Raw genomic sequence first — 14,712 nt, forward strand, 5'->3', positions numbered from 1 at the left:
ATACATAGCATAATAGTGTACAAAATCATTCAGTCTTCACATCTTTCTTTTTCTTGAAAAATAATAAAATTTGTAAAGCGTAGGAGGCACGTGCACTGTACACAATAGACAAACAAACTGACATTCAGTCCTGCAAGAACACCTAGTATTAACAAATGTCACCATAGCAGTAGAAGGAGGAATGTTATCCCATGACTGATGTTCCTGATGCAAGTTTTAAGATGGGAAAAAGCAGCAGAGGTGTAAATGTGCGCATTGTTCATGGCTTGTTCCATGTTGTGCAGGTGCTTAATGTGGAGAGACTGGTATGGTTGAGCCTATGGCCAAGCACACATTTTTCTTTGGATTTTTCTTTTAATGTGTGCTTTTGCAGCCTTTAGATGTTTGTACTATATTTTCTAGGTGAAATAGCGCTGCTGTTGGATCGGCCTCGTGCAGCAACAGTGGTGGCCCGGGGACCTCTCAAGTGTGTCAAGCTGGACCGTGCACGCTTTGAACGTGTTCTGGGGCCATGCTCAGACATCCTGAAGCGCAACATCTACCAGTACAACAGCTTTGTCTCCCTCTCCGTTTAGGTGGAACTTTAGCTTTCACAATCAAGATCACCGGACACTGAAGTTTGTCCTTATGTTGAAACACTGGTTATTGGAGTAGTGACAGCTATGAATGTTTCCCTGTGTTCAACCCAGTTTTCTGTTAAAATAGTACCCTTTTTTAAAGCAGTGAGACTGACATTGTATGCTATGTACAGCACAGAAATACTCACAAGGACTTTGTGAGCCTTAATAAAGCTGAACTTAGTTTTGTTTTTTGCCAAGCCAGTAGTAAAAAAAATACAGCTGACTGAAAAATTACCTTTCGCTACCTCTGAATGCACACATGTGCTATTTTCTCATAGCAAAATATGTAGGAGAAACCAACATGAAAGTTGTCTTTGTGCAAACAACAGGATAAAGTTGCCAAAAGATAACTTGTGTAAATGCACTCTTCAGACAGTTGGGCGGGGGGAGGCGAAGTGTGTGTGTTGGTGCAAGATATAGCTTTAGGTCGGACATTTAAGCATTGTGATTTTCTTCATATTTTATTTGTTGATGTAGAAAAAACAAATCAGGGGATTATTGTATTTGTCAGGGTTACAACTGGAAATTGTGAATATCTTGTCAACATGCAAAAATGAATGCACACTCTTGTTGTGCTTGATATTTGGAGGGGTATCATTTGACATCTTCTGTATATCTGTCATTTCTCTTGGGGCTGTTTGTCTTATTGTATGGTGATAGCTAGAAAAACAGTGGTGCTCAGCCACCAGTGTCATTCTCATGTTTGTGGACCTCGCTGCTGTTTTTCTAAACTTAATTGTAATAATCAAGCAATAGATATGTGACCTGTATTTCTGCATTCTGGAGTCTTTTTTTTTAACATATGCAGGTTTTGACACTTCTGTTTTACCTCCAGACTGTACATGGTCATTGTAGGTGCAAAATATTTTTTAAGGTGATCTATGTTGGAAAAAAATACAGCATGCTCATTAATAACTGAAATGGTTTCAGCTTTGTTTTCTTTCATTTAGCATATAGTCTGCATATTTACAAGTGCATTTGTATATTTGTTTAAACTACTGTTGCTTATTTTCAAACACATCTTCAAAGATTCATGTTAAGGGAAGGACTCTTGAGGTGCGTCTTCAGTGCAGCAGTTGCGCTAGTCTCTGCATTTAAAAACGAAATAATTATGTAGCAGCAACAATCACCAAAGTAGCTCAGCTCTTTCTCAAACATTTTAAATAAAGGCACAATGACAGTAACAAATTACAATACTTGTAAACTTGTGTCATATGCTGTTAAGATGTATGGTTGACATAGCTGGTGCAGTGAAAACGTACGCATAATGTTTGCAGACAATCAGACAAGTAGTTATAAACAAATCCCCTACGATGGCACAAATATGATAAAAAGAAAAATCACCGAAGAGACAGCTATCAGGCTTTTATTGACAATATTGGACCTTTCCACAGTAAGTGTTTTTTTAAATATAAAATTCACAGCATTTGTTAGATATTATAAATAAGTAAACCCTGAGGTAGTATGCTGCTGGTACAGGCCTCTAGTCTTAGCAGCTAAGGTAAATCTTAAAGCACAAAAACACTAAGAGATATGTTTGCTGAGTAAAATCTTAAAAGAGTATCTGAACCATATCATTAACTCAAAACTAAAACTTGTACTCCAATTGCATTTTTAAAAAAATCAGCTTGCAGTTGTCATGTGCAGTGAATCTGCATGTACTGCTTGCATGCTGATTTGCTTCACAGAGACAGTCATAAAAAAATCACATTCGTTTAAAAAGCATTTGCATATGTACACAACTAAAGTAATATTTGGAGCAAAACAAGTGACACCAGTGACCATTTCCTCTTGTCAAGGGATTTCTCCCTTGAGATTATGCTATCTATTGCCTCCAGTCTACAGACTACTTCAACCATGACGAGTCAAAGCAGACACTTAAAAGGGTGTATTGTGGATATCAGCTTCAGAGTTTATTAATCTGCCACCAACCTTGTATGTAAAATGTATCAAAGAGATTTGAATGTAGAACAAAGGATTTCAAACTGTAGGGAACCCATTGGTCTTTCATATACCAAATTACTACTTCCCAGCTCAAACCTCACAGAACAAACAAAAAAAATGTGCATGCTGGTAATTGTGAATAGTTTAGATAAACCAATCAAGAATTAGATTAAGATTTTTTTTCCCCCTTGCTGGTGAGTAGATATGTGATAAGTACTTTTCCTGTTCAAAAGAAGTGTACAGTGACGACCTTTCACTGGACTGTAGGAGTTGCCAATGCTACAACAGTATCAAATAAAACATCAAAATAATGTGGAAAATATTGTAATGAGGAAATCATTGTTAGACTATTTAACATACAGAATTAGTATGCATGTCCTTCCTGTAGAATGCTTAGTGTTTTTGCTGTTGCTAAAATGCATCAGAAATGTAAATTTGTTGAAAGAGCATATTTTCTGGTCATGTTCTAGAATTTAGATACTTGCAATAGCCTGTAGCACTTTTTTTCATTGTAATTTGTTTTTCTTATATAGTCATAAGAGACTGCCAAAGTTGTATTTCTCTAGTATTGCTGTTGTTTTGGGATGAACATTCTTATCTGTTGAGACTGTGACTGTACAGCAGTTTGTGTGTGCAGCTCCATTTTCCTATATCGAAGTTTTAAACCTGTCTCTGCATTGCCTCTCTATGAGATTTCTTTCTCCATTCATTTATATGGATTATTTTCTAAGAAATCAAACTTCTTCGTGGCTGTCTTTTATTGTATGTTTCTCATCATTAAGTTGCAACTTGCAGCTTAGCTTGCCCTGCTTTGGTAAAGATGTTTGGGTCAATACTTGTTTACTATAGTTTATGATAACTCAGTCATTTCTCAGTGTTAAACTGACCACACAATACTTAAAAAAAAGATGTGGCTTGACATGAAGAGCAAGATTGAAACAAGATTAAGCTTTAACATGACACACTTCTGCTAGGTGCACAATACTACAGAAGTGTGCCTTAATCACCTAGCACCTGATAACTAAGGACATTCTGCCTTGCCAATGATTCCACAAACTCCCAGTGAAAAGTAGTGGTTTTCATCTTTCTCTTGTTCATATTCTTCATGACAACTCTGAGCAGAATTCACTTTGCAGCATGATGTGCAATATGCAAAAATGTTAAAATTAGAAATGTGCAACTGGCCCCTGTTTGTAAGTATGGAGGCTATGATTCATCCTGTTTCATCAAAGACCTTTAAGTTGCCAAACTAATAAAATTATGTGAGGACAAATATAACAAGGTCATGGTCGCATAAAAAGTCAATGTCTGCCCCTTCATCAACATAATTTACCAACAAGGACAGTAAGAAGCATCAATCAATTTTAAAAATTCCAAGCAAGCCTAAGAAGATAAACATATTAAAAGTGAAGCAAGCAGAGAAAATCATGTTTGCAAATATAAGAAAAACATTTAGATGCTGAATAAAAGTTTATAAAAATGTTTTATTTAATCTGTCAGGGAAGGTAGAAATGGTGGAAAAACAGCCCTGGACTCCGCCCTTCACATGCCAAACCATAGACATGAATCGTTTCTATCACTATGATCAATATGCCCTGGTATCCACCCTCGCATCTTTACTGTTTTTATACTTGTGTTGGTAGTCCTTTTTATAGTCCTGTTTGTAATAATAGAGAAGGAAAGACCCCATTAAAGAAAGGTTAAAAATTAAGTTGCATTGAAATGAGATATATGTTTTAAAAATATAAAGCCATATTTATTGAGTTGACAGCATAACTACTTCAGTAGGTTTGTATTAACTTAAGCTTATATTATCATCAGTATTAAGGTTGACCATCCTGCATCAAATCATTAAAAGAATGAAGGGGGCTCACTGCACAAGATAGCACCAATGTGTAACTCCCTTTTGTTGTCTAAAAAGATAGTGATATATGAATTTCTGTAGCAAGAATGGGCACTTACTACTTCAGTATTATTATTATTTGAATGTGAACGCTATCAATAGCTAAAACCCACCATGTGCAGGCTACATCTTCTCTACAGCAGCTGACCACAAACCCCATCTACAACCTGTTCCTTACTCTCTAATCATGCAAAATCCCCGCAGTGGAAACCCTTTCCCTCCATTTAAACTAGCGAAAGATTGTTTCATGAGGCTGTAAGCTTGCAACACCATGACCTGGTACCTTTAAGCATAAACCCTTGTCATTTCCATTTGCTAGCAAACTATGATCATTTGCTGAAGCTGGGAGATGACAAACGTGCTTCAGCAGGTGCATCAATAAAGGCAATAAATAAAGACCTTATTAGGCTTTCCTGCCCCTAGTTCAGATTTTTGGAATGGTAACTAATATGTTTTATTTGGTGTGATCAGTTTAATGCTGGAAAACAAACTCTAGACCATTTGATGTCTTATCTGAGTATACTTTCAGATGTTAGCAGAACCACCACATCATCATGTGCTGAATATATTGTCATCAAATGTTAGAAAGAACAGAACTGATGATGAAGAACCATGAGCATGAAATAAATCATGGTTATATTCCTGTTAAGTTAGTATGACTCATCTCTTATATTATTAAGATGTGACAGTCTTGTGTTGTGAAAACCATGTCTTTGTGAGGAAGCACATCCCAACACCTATTAATGACAAATTTTCCAGAATTACAGGAATAAAAATTCTACCAAAACTCTTAGTCCCAGAAAACAACATATGTGTAAATACTAAAATGTTTAAAAGAAGACTTAAGGTAGCAGTGTTGAAGCACTTAAATGTCTACCGGACAAGAGGAAGGTATGACATTATAAAAGCAGCAAAAATAAAGCCAATGATTAGATTAATAATAAAGTGCTTCAGAGGTGATGATCCAGATTTCTTTTTCTTATGGCCAGTCTGTATAAAGTATTCAACCACTTTCCGAAACGTCATTCTGCACTATCGGGACGTAGCCCAACTCCCTTTTAGCTTTCTGTGTGCTGAAGTAATGAGTCACCCCAGTTTTGTAAACCTGGAAAGCAAGAAAGAGCATTCCTATTTTCTACAAGTTTTAAGTCATGTATGTCTGGTAAATATTGAGGAAATTCAGATGATTTTGTGTGAAAAAAAAAAATACAAAGCTAAAGAATTATGTTATTGTTACCTCCCTTACACCTGCTTTGCATTCTTTAGTGATGGTGTAAAATTAAATGTATCACTATTCTACTCAACTTTTCCACAATAATCTCAGAAGAAAAATCACTGGCAGTTAAAATAGTGTAAAAAAAAAATAGCAAAGTTTTCTGGTCATAGATATATATGCTCAGCACATTTCCAACAGTCGCATACTTAATCCAATGAAAGTCCTAGCATAGACCTGAAGTCATTGTGTGTATATGCTATACCATAATTAATCCATAGCACAAAGAGATGTAGATTATAAACCAATATTTTTCTAGCTGTTTTTACCCATAAAATCATGATACATTGCCCTCTAATACTAGGCACACTGTCAGACTACCTAACAGGAGGCTCAATCATTTAGGAAGAAAAGGTCTATCTTTTACCTCTGCTCTTGTCAGTATTGGCTGGAAGTTGTAGAATCTCCTCACCAGCCAATGCACCATTTCAGTGAGGAGTGCTGAACAGAAGAAAAAGTGTTTGTTTAAAAGCTGGTCACAGCCATTACCCTGAAAGTCTAGCACTTTCTCAAATATGGCCATATAGAAACAACTCACCAAAGTAGAAGATTAAGCCTAGTGGGAGGTTTATCCTCGGATATTTGTAGCCCAAACCTTCTATCTGAAAAGAACAAAAATAGGCAAATGTGCATAAAACAGTTCACATGTTACATATAAAATGCTGATAAACCTTTCAAAAAATTCTTCCAGTGGATCTTTTTCTAAATGGAATCTGTTATGATAAAAAACATCTCATTTTCTATTATTTTTAAACTTTGAATAAATGACTCATTTTTGTGTTCAATACCATCTGTCATAATGTGACTTTATAGCTCTCCTGATAAGTTGTTACAGTCCTTTCCTTATACATCTAATAGGCATTTGCTGGATTAATGGTCACCAGCCACTGATCTCAAACTGCTGGCTAAACCCTGCAAACACTCCCACTGAACTTGCTGAAGCTGCCACACAGCCATCTTACCACAAGCTATGTCGTATATACCAGCATGGAATATCAACAGACTAACCTATAACCTCCTATCTTTGAAATCGCAGCATGACAAAATCTAAAGCAGTTCAAGAAAACAAAAACATATAAAGAGCTCCAGGAAAAGCAAATTATGAATGTGTATTATAAACATCAGCAAGCAGTAGGAACTGGCTGAATATTTGCAGCAAAACTTAGTAGGCACTGATACCCTGACAGGACTGACATTTGTCGGATTAGCATAACAATTTACAAACAAGTGTATCATGCTGTAAAGGTAATGTCACTTTCCTGGTGATGAATCATTAGGTTGAAAACAGACTGATCTATGGCACTTAATTATTAACACATTCATAGGATTACTAAAGTGCGATGTCCATCCTGAAAATCACATGGGCTATAGATATAAACCAACTGCTTTTTATGTCAGTTCATCAAGAGGACAACAAAATGCTTCATTCAGACTTGAAGAGTTAAAATGTCGATGCAAAAGAAAAGCAGACATCACAGAGTGCGAGCTAATGCTGTCTGCAAGCATACACCCAGTCTGGTTAATGAATGGCAAGTTTCTGCTGCATTTCCTACTCCACGTCTCTGAAGTCTTTCATTTTAATCTTTTTTCAGCATGCTTCTCAAAGATATGTGCAAATGACTCAGAGCTATTTTGGCAAGATAAAAAGTTTGCACAAGAACAACATGTACTGACTAAATTAATGCAGACTTTGAATCCAATCCCATCTTTTCTTTTCTTTCATCTCAAATCCACTAGTTTTCTTGTATCTAGTTTGTCTACATCAAAGCTATTTTCATTATGAAATTGTGGTAAGAAACTTTATCATGACAGCAGTAGTGGCTGTAGTGATGAAACATGCATGCACACACACACACATCTGCACATATGAACACACATAATTGAAACAAATGAGTTACATCAAACATATCAGTGAATGGGAAGACCAGCACAGGTGATGAACTTCCATTTGAAGGCACCTAAATGTATGGGGAAGTAGGTAAAATTTAAAACCAACAAACTGCTGGGGCAGACGCCTGGTAAGAATATCAGGGTTTAGTCTGACAGGTTTCAATTTTATAGTGATGCTCTTTGACAGATTTTATTTTTACAAATGTGTTTTTTGACAGCTTTTACAGTTAAAACTATGTTCAGATACCCTGCTGTCTGCCCAAATGCTAGATTTGGACAGCTTCCAGCCACATCCCTCTTCAAGACCAGTTCATCATTAACTTTTCCACCTCACTCCATCATCCACTAAAAGGTCCTGCTTTGTACCCTAGCTGATTATGTCAGTGCAAAACACATGAATAACAATAAAACCCTGCACTCAAGGCCTGCTCAACCTGTCCTCCTGGCTGCTGAACAAACTTTAAATCAATAGAAAATGAAGCTTCCAGAGATCATCATGAAGACTAATAACAGAACATTTATAATGATGTGTGAATTACCAACTTCGTAAGCACTGAAAACCTAGGAGAGGAATGTTCTCAGGGATGTGAAGAAAAAGAAACTGTGATGTCAACTGTTGTTTACTACTGAAGCCTAGTTGACTCACCATCTTCATCTAAAGCACCTCAGTGTAAATAAAATGTAAAGTCTTTGAGAGGTAGGAGATACAACTTACCAACGGACGGAAGAACTCAAAAGAATTTACTGGTTTTGAATCAGAGAGAAAATAGGCCTGGCCTGCCTGAAAAGTACAAAATAAAAATTTCTTTAACTATTATGCAAATGAAGAAACAATTTTTATGTGAACTAACTGATCAATAAAATATGGCTAATTTTTCTTTCCGTAGCAATATTTTTGTGTTAACTCTACAAAGAAAGCACTCTTTGACTCGATCAATATTTGATAAAGTGTCCTACAGATGCTTTTGGATAGCTCTGTTTCCATCATTACCATTCCGGCTGAATAACAGGTTCAAGATTTACATGCACATTTCTCTTGCCATCAAATTAATAGTAGTTCCCATTACTAGTTATCGAAGTAGACGGTAATCTATAATATACTGTAGCATCTCTAGCAAGAGCTTACCGCAATGAACTCCTTTTCCTGGGTGAGTCCGCTGGCGGCCAGCATGTGGCCGAGCACCAAGTTGTCTATGTGCAAGAAGTCAGCCAGTGCATCTCGGGCACCATAGGTGAACTGCACCAGGCCCTGCTCCAGGTAGGACTATAGCAACAACCATGACAAAATCTGAGGTGGGTGGGTAAGGCGTGAATCTAGTTTATAAGGAACACATGAAGGAAGCAAGGACACATTTAAACGGTAAAAAAGAAAGAGGGACCAAACTTAATGAAAGAAACAGGAAAATCAGAATCAGAGGCCACATAGGAAGACTGAAAAACCAATAGAAAATTAAATAGCAGGACTAGTGAAGCTTAACTGTGCTACCTACTGTACAGAAGAATGCAGTGACATTAAAAACAATGATTCAACAGCAACTAATTGTATCAAATCATCTGGCTTTTAAAGCCTCTTCAAGACAGCTTTTGTTTCTTACAGTTTAATAAAATGTATTTGATATTTGACATGGTGTGTACTAGAAAAATGTTTTTGCTGGAAGAAACCTTTATGCATGTTTGTTTTTACTGGACTTCCCTCTAATGTTGCTCCTATATCTGTCATCAATTTAAAAAGAAAAGAAGTGTAACTCTTTTTACGAATTTTTAGAACAAGAAGTTTTTAAGATGAATAACTTAACCCCAACTCAACTTCACACAGCTAATATGGTAAAAAAAAAAAATAAAAAAAAAGGTCTTTTACAGAAGCCAGTCCAATAAATTTACCCATGTCAGTGAAATGTACAAGTGATTTGAGGAAACCCTTCTGAAACTTTGTAGGTTGTTGCCTGCAGTGGCTGAGGAATGTGTGGGATGAAGGGATCCAGAAACATCTCTCTATCTATATATCTATATATCTACACGATATAATTACCCATCTCTATTTATTTATCTAAAACAAAAGCTATTTTTAGTATATATATTTAGCATCAACTGGAAACCAGAACCAACTACAATACTTTGATAAATGAGAACAAACCCATTCAAACAAGCATGGGTAGCTTTTGTCAATGACGTTCAGAAAATTTGAAATATGAAATAATAAATAATAGTCAGTGTCATTGTAAACATGGCAAAAATCGTTTGATTAGCTGCTAAAAACTGTAAAAAATATTTTTTTTTAAATCAACGTACTGTATATGCTTTTACAACAACCAAATTCAAATTGGATTTTCGATCTTCAAACTCAAAATATAAAAAATTCCTGGCAATCTCAAATTCCAAAAAATTTGTGACAAAGGAGAATAAAACACCATTTTATGCGCAGGATTTTGATTTCTCAACAAAGCCTACAGTGAAATAAAGAAGTTTCGCGCACACACACGCACTGGCATTGGCGGGTGCAGACCGACATCGGAAGAGAAAGACAGGTCTTGCGCTTCTCAGAAAGCTGAACAAAGGTACTGTCAAGCGCCTGATTTCCACCCTGCGTCTGCCTGGCCGCCTGGTTTCCTGGAATAAACGTGGGCGCAGTTGTCCGGTGACATTTAATCAGCCACGCATCCCCCTCCCCTCGCCTGCATGCCATTCGCCAACTGGCAATCAAAGCCAGAACCCTCCACGACTAATAGATATAAATGTTGGGCAAAATGAAAAACTTGCTCACCGAACGTGCGAGGGAAGCGAAAACAGAGAAACACAATTTTGATGGATTGCCTTCAATATGGCAGCGAAGCCCGACTGCGGCGAGAGGCATGCGTGGGATCTCGAGTTCCACCGGTGGGCAGCCGCACCGCCAGAAAAATAAAATTAAAAAAAAAAGACAGGAGCTTTGTAGGCAAACTGCAGCTGCTCTTTTGTCAGCTTCATCTGGCCTTGGAACCAACAGCTTCATCGCTGGCTTCTGGAGTCGCAACGTCCCCCGACGGTAGGTCTTCCCTCATGGCCGCGTGACGCCGCCGTTGTTCCAGACGACACCAGGCATGCAGAAATAACGGCTGGGAGTTTAAAACAATAATTTGCAAAAAAAGAAAAAAAAAAAGGAGTTAAGGACTGCGGCCTTCTCTAAATGTTGTTTGATGAACCCCCGTGGAAGAAGCAAGTGTTTTTCCAACAGGGCCTAGGCTAAGGTTTTGCGGTAAAAGACACTTTGTCAAAATCCGGCTAAAAGGCTGAGCCTTGGCTGGAAAATCAACAGTGTTCCCCTTCTCCCCTGAAAGCTTTCTTGTCCCTCTTTTTCCCGAACCCCTCCCAATCCAGTGTTCACCTCTCCCTAGCTAGCATCTTCTTCAGCGCCCCCGCGTTCAGCTCCCCCAACTACGGTCAGGTTGTGTTGACCAAAAATCCATAGCGACTGGCCCACAGCACCGTTGCCTGCCTGAGCTGGTGCTAACACGAGCAGAACTGATATCTCTGCCAAAAGGCAGGCATAATTTCTTTTTGAGTCTCAACTGCTGCAATCATAGCAACTAAAAGCATTAGGGGCTAGTGGCGGACAAAGTCGTCGCGGTGCTAACCGCATTTGTCGTGTCTTTATGAGCGACGCTCCGCCTCGTGCGTCTGTGAGGCGGGGTCAGAGGTCGGGATCGGTGCAGGACAAGACGTACGCAGGCGCCTGGGCCAGCGGTGGCCTCTTGCGACCTCCCGTGCTCCTCCGCTTTCCACCTCGCTGCCCATTGCAGAGCAACAATTTGCTCATGCCTGCAATTAGATTACTTTGTGTGTAGAGGCCCTCCGCTGGAGCAGAGCGGGTTCTTTCCAAAAGGCCTGGACCAGACTGTCATCCAAGAAGCATTATTTACCATTCCAGACGCTGGCCATTCCCCAAGCCAAACGGCAATCAGCACCCTCCCCATCCTTAGAGAAGGAGAGTAGCGGCGGTCGTGTAACAAGCCCACAGCCTGCCCGGCCCCAGCGCCCTCTTGTGTCTGTGCATGAAGCCAGTCTGCCCATCCCATGCTCAATCGTCCGTGTGCCTTGCGCCCGAGTTTTAATGTCCTTCTTACTGCCGGTAAATCATTCAGTTTTGATGTGTGAGTTTTCTTTTTGAATTGCGACTCGCAGACCTAATCACATATCGGCAAAGAGGGGGAAATAGAAGCATCAGACGAACACAAAGAAAAAAAAACCCACTTGCATGTGGCTGATGGATGCTGTATCCAAGTAACGCCGTCTTTCTTGCAGCAGCAGGTCAAGTAGCTGCCTGAAATTCTTTCCCCTTACATGTAATTAATCTAGGTTGTGCAGTCCTTGCTGGCATGGAGACATGTTTGTGAGGTATGGGCAAAAGTATGCGAGTTAATCAGTCGATGAGTCTGTATGCTGCGGTGATTGTACGTGTGTTCGTGTGTCTGTGTTTCCACTCTCACAAGCAGCCATCTCAACAACCGATGAAAAAAGTTTGAAACCCAAGTGACTTATTTTCTCTCAGTCACCTCAATGTCGATACCTCACAACAACAAGAGCTCAAAGCCACCGCCTGGCGAGATAAACCCACAGACGCAGTCTATCATCATGCACTCCAATAAATTGCTCATAAGGCCCTGAAGGAAAAATCTACAAAAAGAAAAATAAAACAGGAAACGCAAAAGCAAAAGCAAACAAAAATATCTTCGCAATATTTGTGTCCTCAGAATGAGGGCTGGGTCTGTGGCCTGATATACAATGATGACGAAAGCAGATTTCTGTGAGTCTCGACAGGCTGGCAGGTGAAGCATCCACCCCGGTCTGTGATTCTCGCGTCCCTCACCCACCCTCATAAGCTGACTCAAGCAGCTTGCATACTCCACCCGCTAACACCATCATCAGAGGTTGCATTTAGCTAAACACTACCCTGACCCGGACATGTTTCGCATGAAGACAGATGTTTACCTCTTGAGAAATGTTGCTGCAATTCACAACACACAACACTGGCTCTGAAACTAAGCAGAGCGCATGCGTCACTAGCTAGGGTTGACCACTCACACTAACTACGACACTGTCGTCGTTTCCTTTCGTCTCTACCACACTTCTAGAACGAACCTGGTTCCTGCACACACCATGCTACACCACGCCCCTCCCTCTCTTCCCAACTCTCTGTTGGTTACTTAAACATCATTTTATTTTCTTTCATCAACATCCGGAAACATCAAGATGCTCACATTTCGCAACACGTGTTTTGCTTCGCTGATCCATTGTGTGTGTGTGAGTGTGTGAGGGTGTGTGAGAGAGAGAGGGTGTGTGTGCGGGGGAGTAGGTGGTAAAGCGAGAGATACTCTGCTTCATCACACCAAGGACCAGTGCAGGCAGCACCAGGACCAGGCCGTGGAGACCACACAGTGTCCACAATTGTATGCCACGATTCTACACCCTTGTCAAGATGTCGGAGGGACGCGCTCGATTCGCGCCATCCTCCCACCTCAGGTCGCTGGAGGGACCCGCTGCCACCCTGACCTGTAAACAGCGGAGCTTCCAAAGAACACAGACACTGGAGCTGCCGGCCCCTCGGAGTCCGCGGCTACAGCAGCACTGGGCTGGGATGTAATCTTTCTCAAGGTTGGCGGCTGTTGTTTCTGTCACAGGACGCCTTGCCGCACACTATGGCAACCTCACGGCCCTTGGCGCTAAGCCAGGTGGAGGATATTGAGGGGGAAATAACTCGCTGGTTGGCGGCGGAACCTAAACGTTGCTCTTGTGTTGGACGGTGTTGTGGCTGGCCATGCGCAGCTTACGGCAAATAAGACGATGTGAGGGCGAGATAAGGGCAGCTGCTGGCATGGTCATTGTGCTATATATATATGCTATACACTGTTATATATATATGGAATGGCAACCAGCGCTAGCCATTGCTTTCTCCCTCTTTGAAGTGTAACTACTAGCCTTGGCTCACCACATCCACGCCTGGACACCATCAGCTAGCGACTTTCAGTCGTCAGGAGGACAAGATGAAGGGTAGGAGGCGATGACCAAAAGCCAGACATAATCAGCAAGAAGCTCTCAGCTAAACTTTTCTCCAACAAGATTAGTTTGTAAGGTACCAAACTGGTAATTAAAATGTTGAAACAAAATATGGAAGGTTCCTGTCATCGCACGCCTCTTTTTGTGTCAATTAGCCAGAAGTTATCACGGGTAGGAACACCCAAGCTTGTACCCCGATTCCCTCAGCGAACATACACACCACGAGTCTCCACAAACTCTCTCCGTGCACACGACAGAAGGAGAGAAATACTGACTGGTTTATTGCATGCTTCCGCTCTGAGAACGATGAACTAGTTTCACGCGCATGGGTAATTCGAGTTTTAAAAACAGGCAAAAGCAAACGTGAGCTAATCATTAGTCATCGAGGTCTAGTTTCCCCAAGTATTAGCCAACAACTCCTTTCTCTTCAGAAGCAATTACCTTGGCGTAGGCGAGAGAATGGCCAGGTCAGCTCCAGGCAAAGTCTAGAGAATCCTGGTTACAATTTGCCTCCGCGCCTGCACTTTGTTCCCGTTGATGGCATCTAACTGAAAGCAGCAACACGAGCTCAATGGCTGGTGTAGATGTTGTCAAATCACGGAAATGAAAAGAACTTTAAAAAAAAAATGAATGTAAACGAAGGACGGGGAGAATGGATTATGAGAGAGGGTGTGGGATTCGGCGATTATGTGCTGGCTTCTTGTGGAAAGAACTCCCAGAGGGAGTGGAAAATAGTAAAGCCAACAAGCGGACAGTGGGTACGGGGTAGGTTTTACCGCTGGAGTACTCAAGGAGCCCCACAAAGCTCAACGGATGGTGAAAGAGCTAATCACTGCAAGCGCAAAATAAATACAATCACGATGGACAAACACGCGACAGATAGACGGGCACACACGAGGGGGCATGGAGACGGAAGGGGAGGTGGGGAGGCTGGGGCGGTGGCAGGAAGTTATCTCGCCACCCCACCCCGCCCAGACCTGCCAGTAAAGCTCCGCGAAGATTGATCAAACTGCGCATCACAAACAGTGATATTAAGGGGATGATATTCCAAT

At 40.5% G+C, this 14,712-nt stretch overlaps 2 protein-coding genes across 6 annotated transcripts in view; one reads left to right on the forward strand and one right to left on the reverse strand.

Annotated features, from left to right (window-relative positions):
• The window catches only part of LOC112574948 (cAMP-dependent protein kinase regulatory subunit), a 91,534-nt gene extending 88,289 nt beyond the window's left edge, over positions 1–3,245 (forward strand). For 4 of the 5 annotated variants that reach the window (XM_025256383.1, XM_025256401.1, XM_025256392.1 and 1 more), the window contains exon 11: positions 403–575. In XM_025256383.1, coding sequence (XP_025112168.1) covers positions 403–575 — 173 coding nt within the window. Of the gene's footprint in view, positions 1–402 lie in introns of all 5 variants that reach the window. The other variant, XM_025256374.1, reaches the window with a different exon arrangement.
• A 540-nt stretch (positions 3,246–3,785) lies between these two features.
• LOC112574968 (short-chain dehydrogenase/reductase family 42E member 1-like) overlaps positions 3,786–14,712 on the reverse strand; it is a 115,826-nt gene continuing 104,899 nt past the window's right edge. Inside the window, 6 exon segments of the mRNA XM_025256425.1 lie at positions 3,786–5,487; positions 5,489–5,572; positions 6,108–6,181; positions 6,279–6,342; positions 8,346–8,411; positions 8,757–8,894. Coding sequence (XP_025112210.1) covers positions 5,341–5,487; positions 5,489–5,572; positions 6,108–6,181; positions 6,279–6,342; positions 8,346–8,411; positions 8,757–8,894 — 573 coding nt within the window. The 3' untranslated portion in view covers positions 3,786–5,340.

The sequence above is a fragment of the Pomacea canaliculata genome, linkage group LG1 (assembly GCF_003073045.1).
Source record: "Pomacea canaliculata isolate SZHN2017 linkage group LG1, ASM307304v1, whole genome shotgun sequence".
NCBI classification, from domain to species: Eukaryota; Metazoa; Mollusca; class Gastropoda; order Architaenioglossa; family Ampullariidae; genus Pomacea; species Pomacea canaliculata.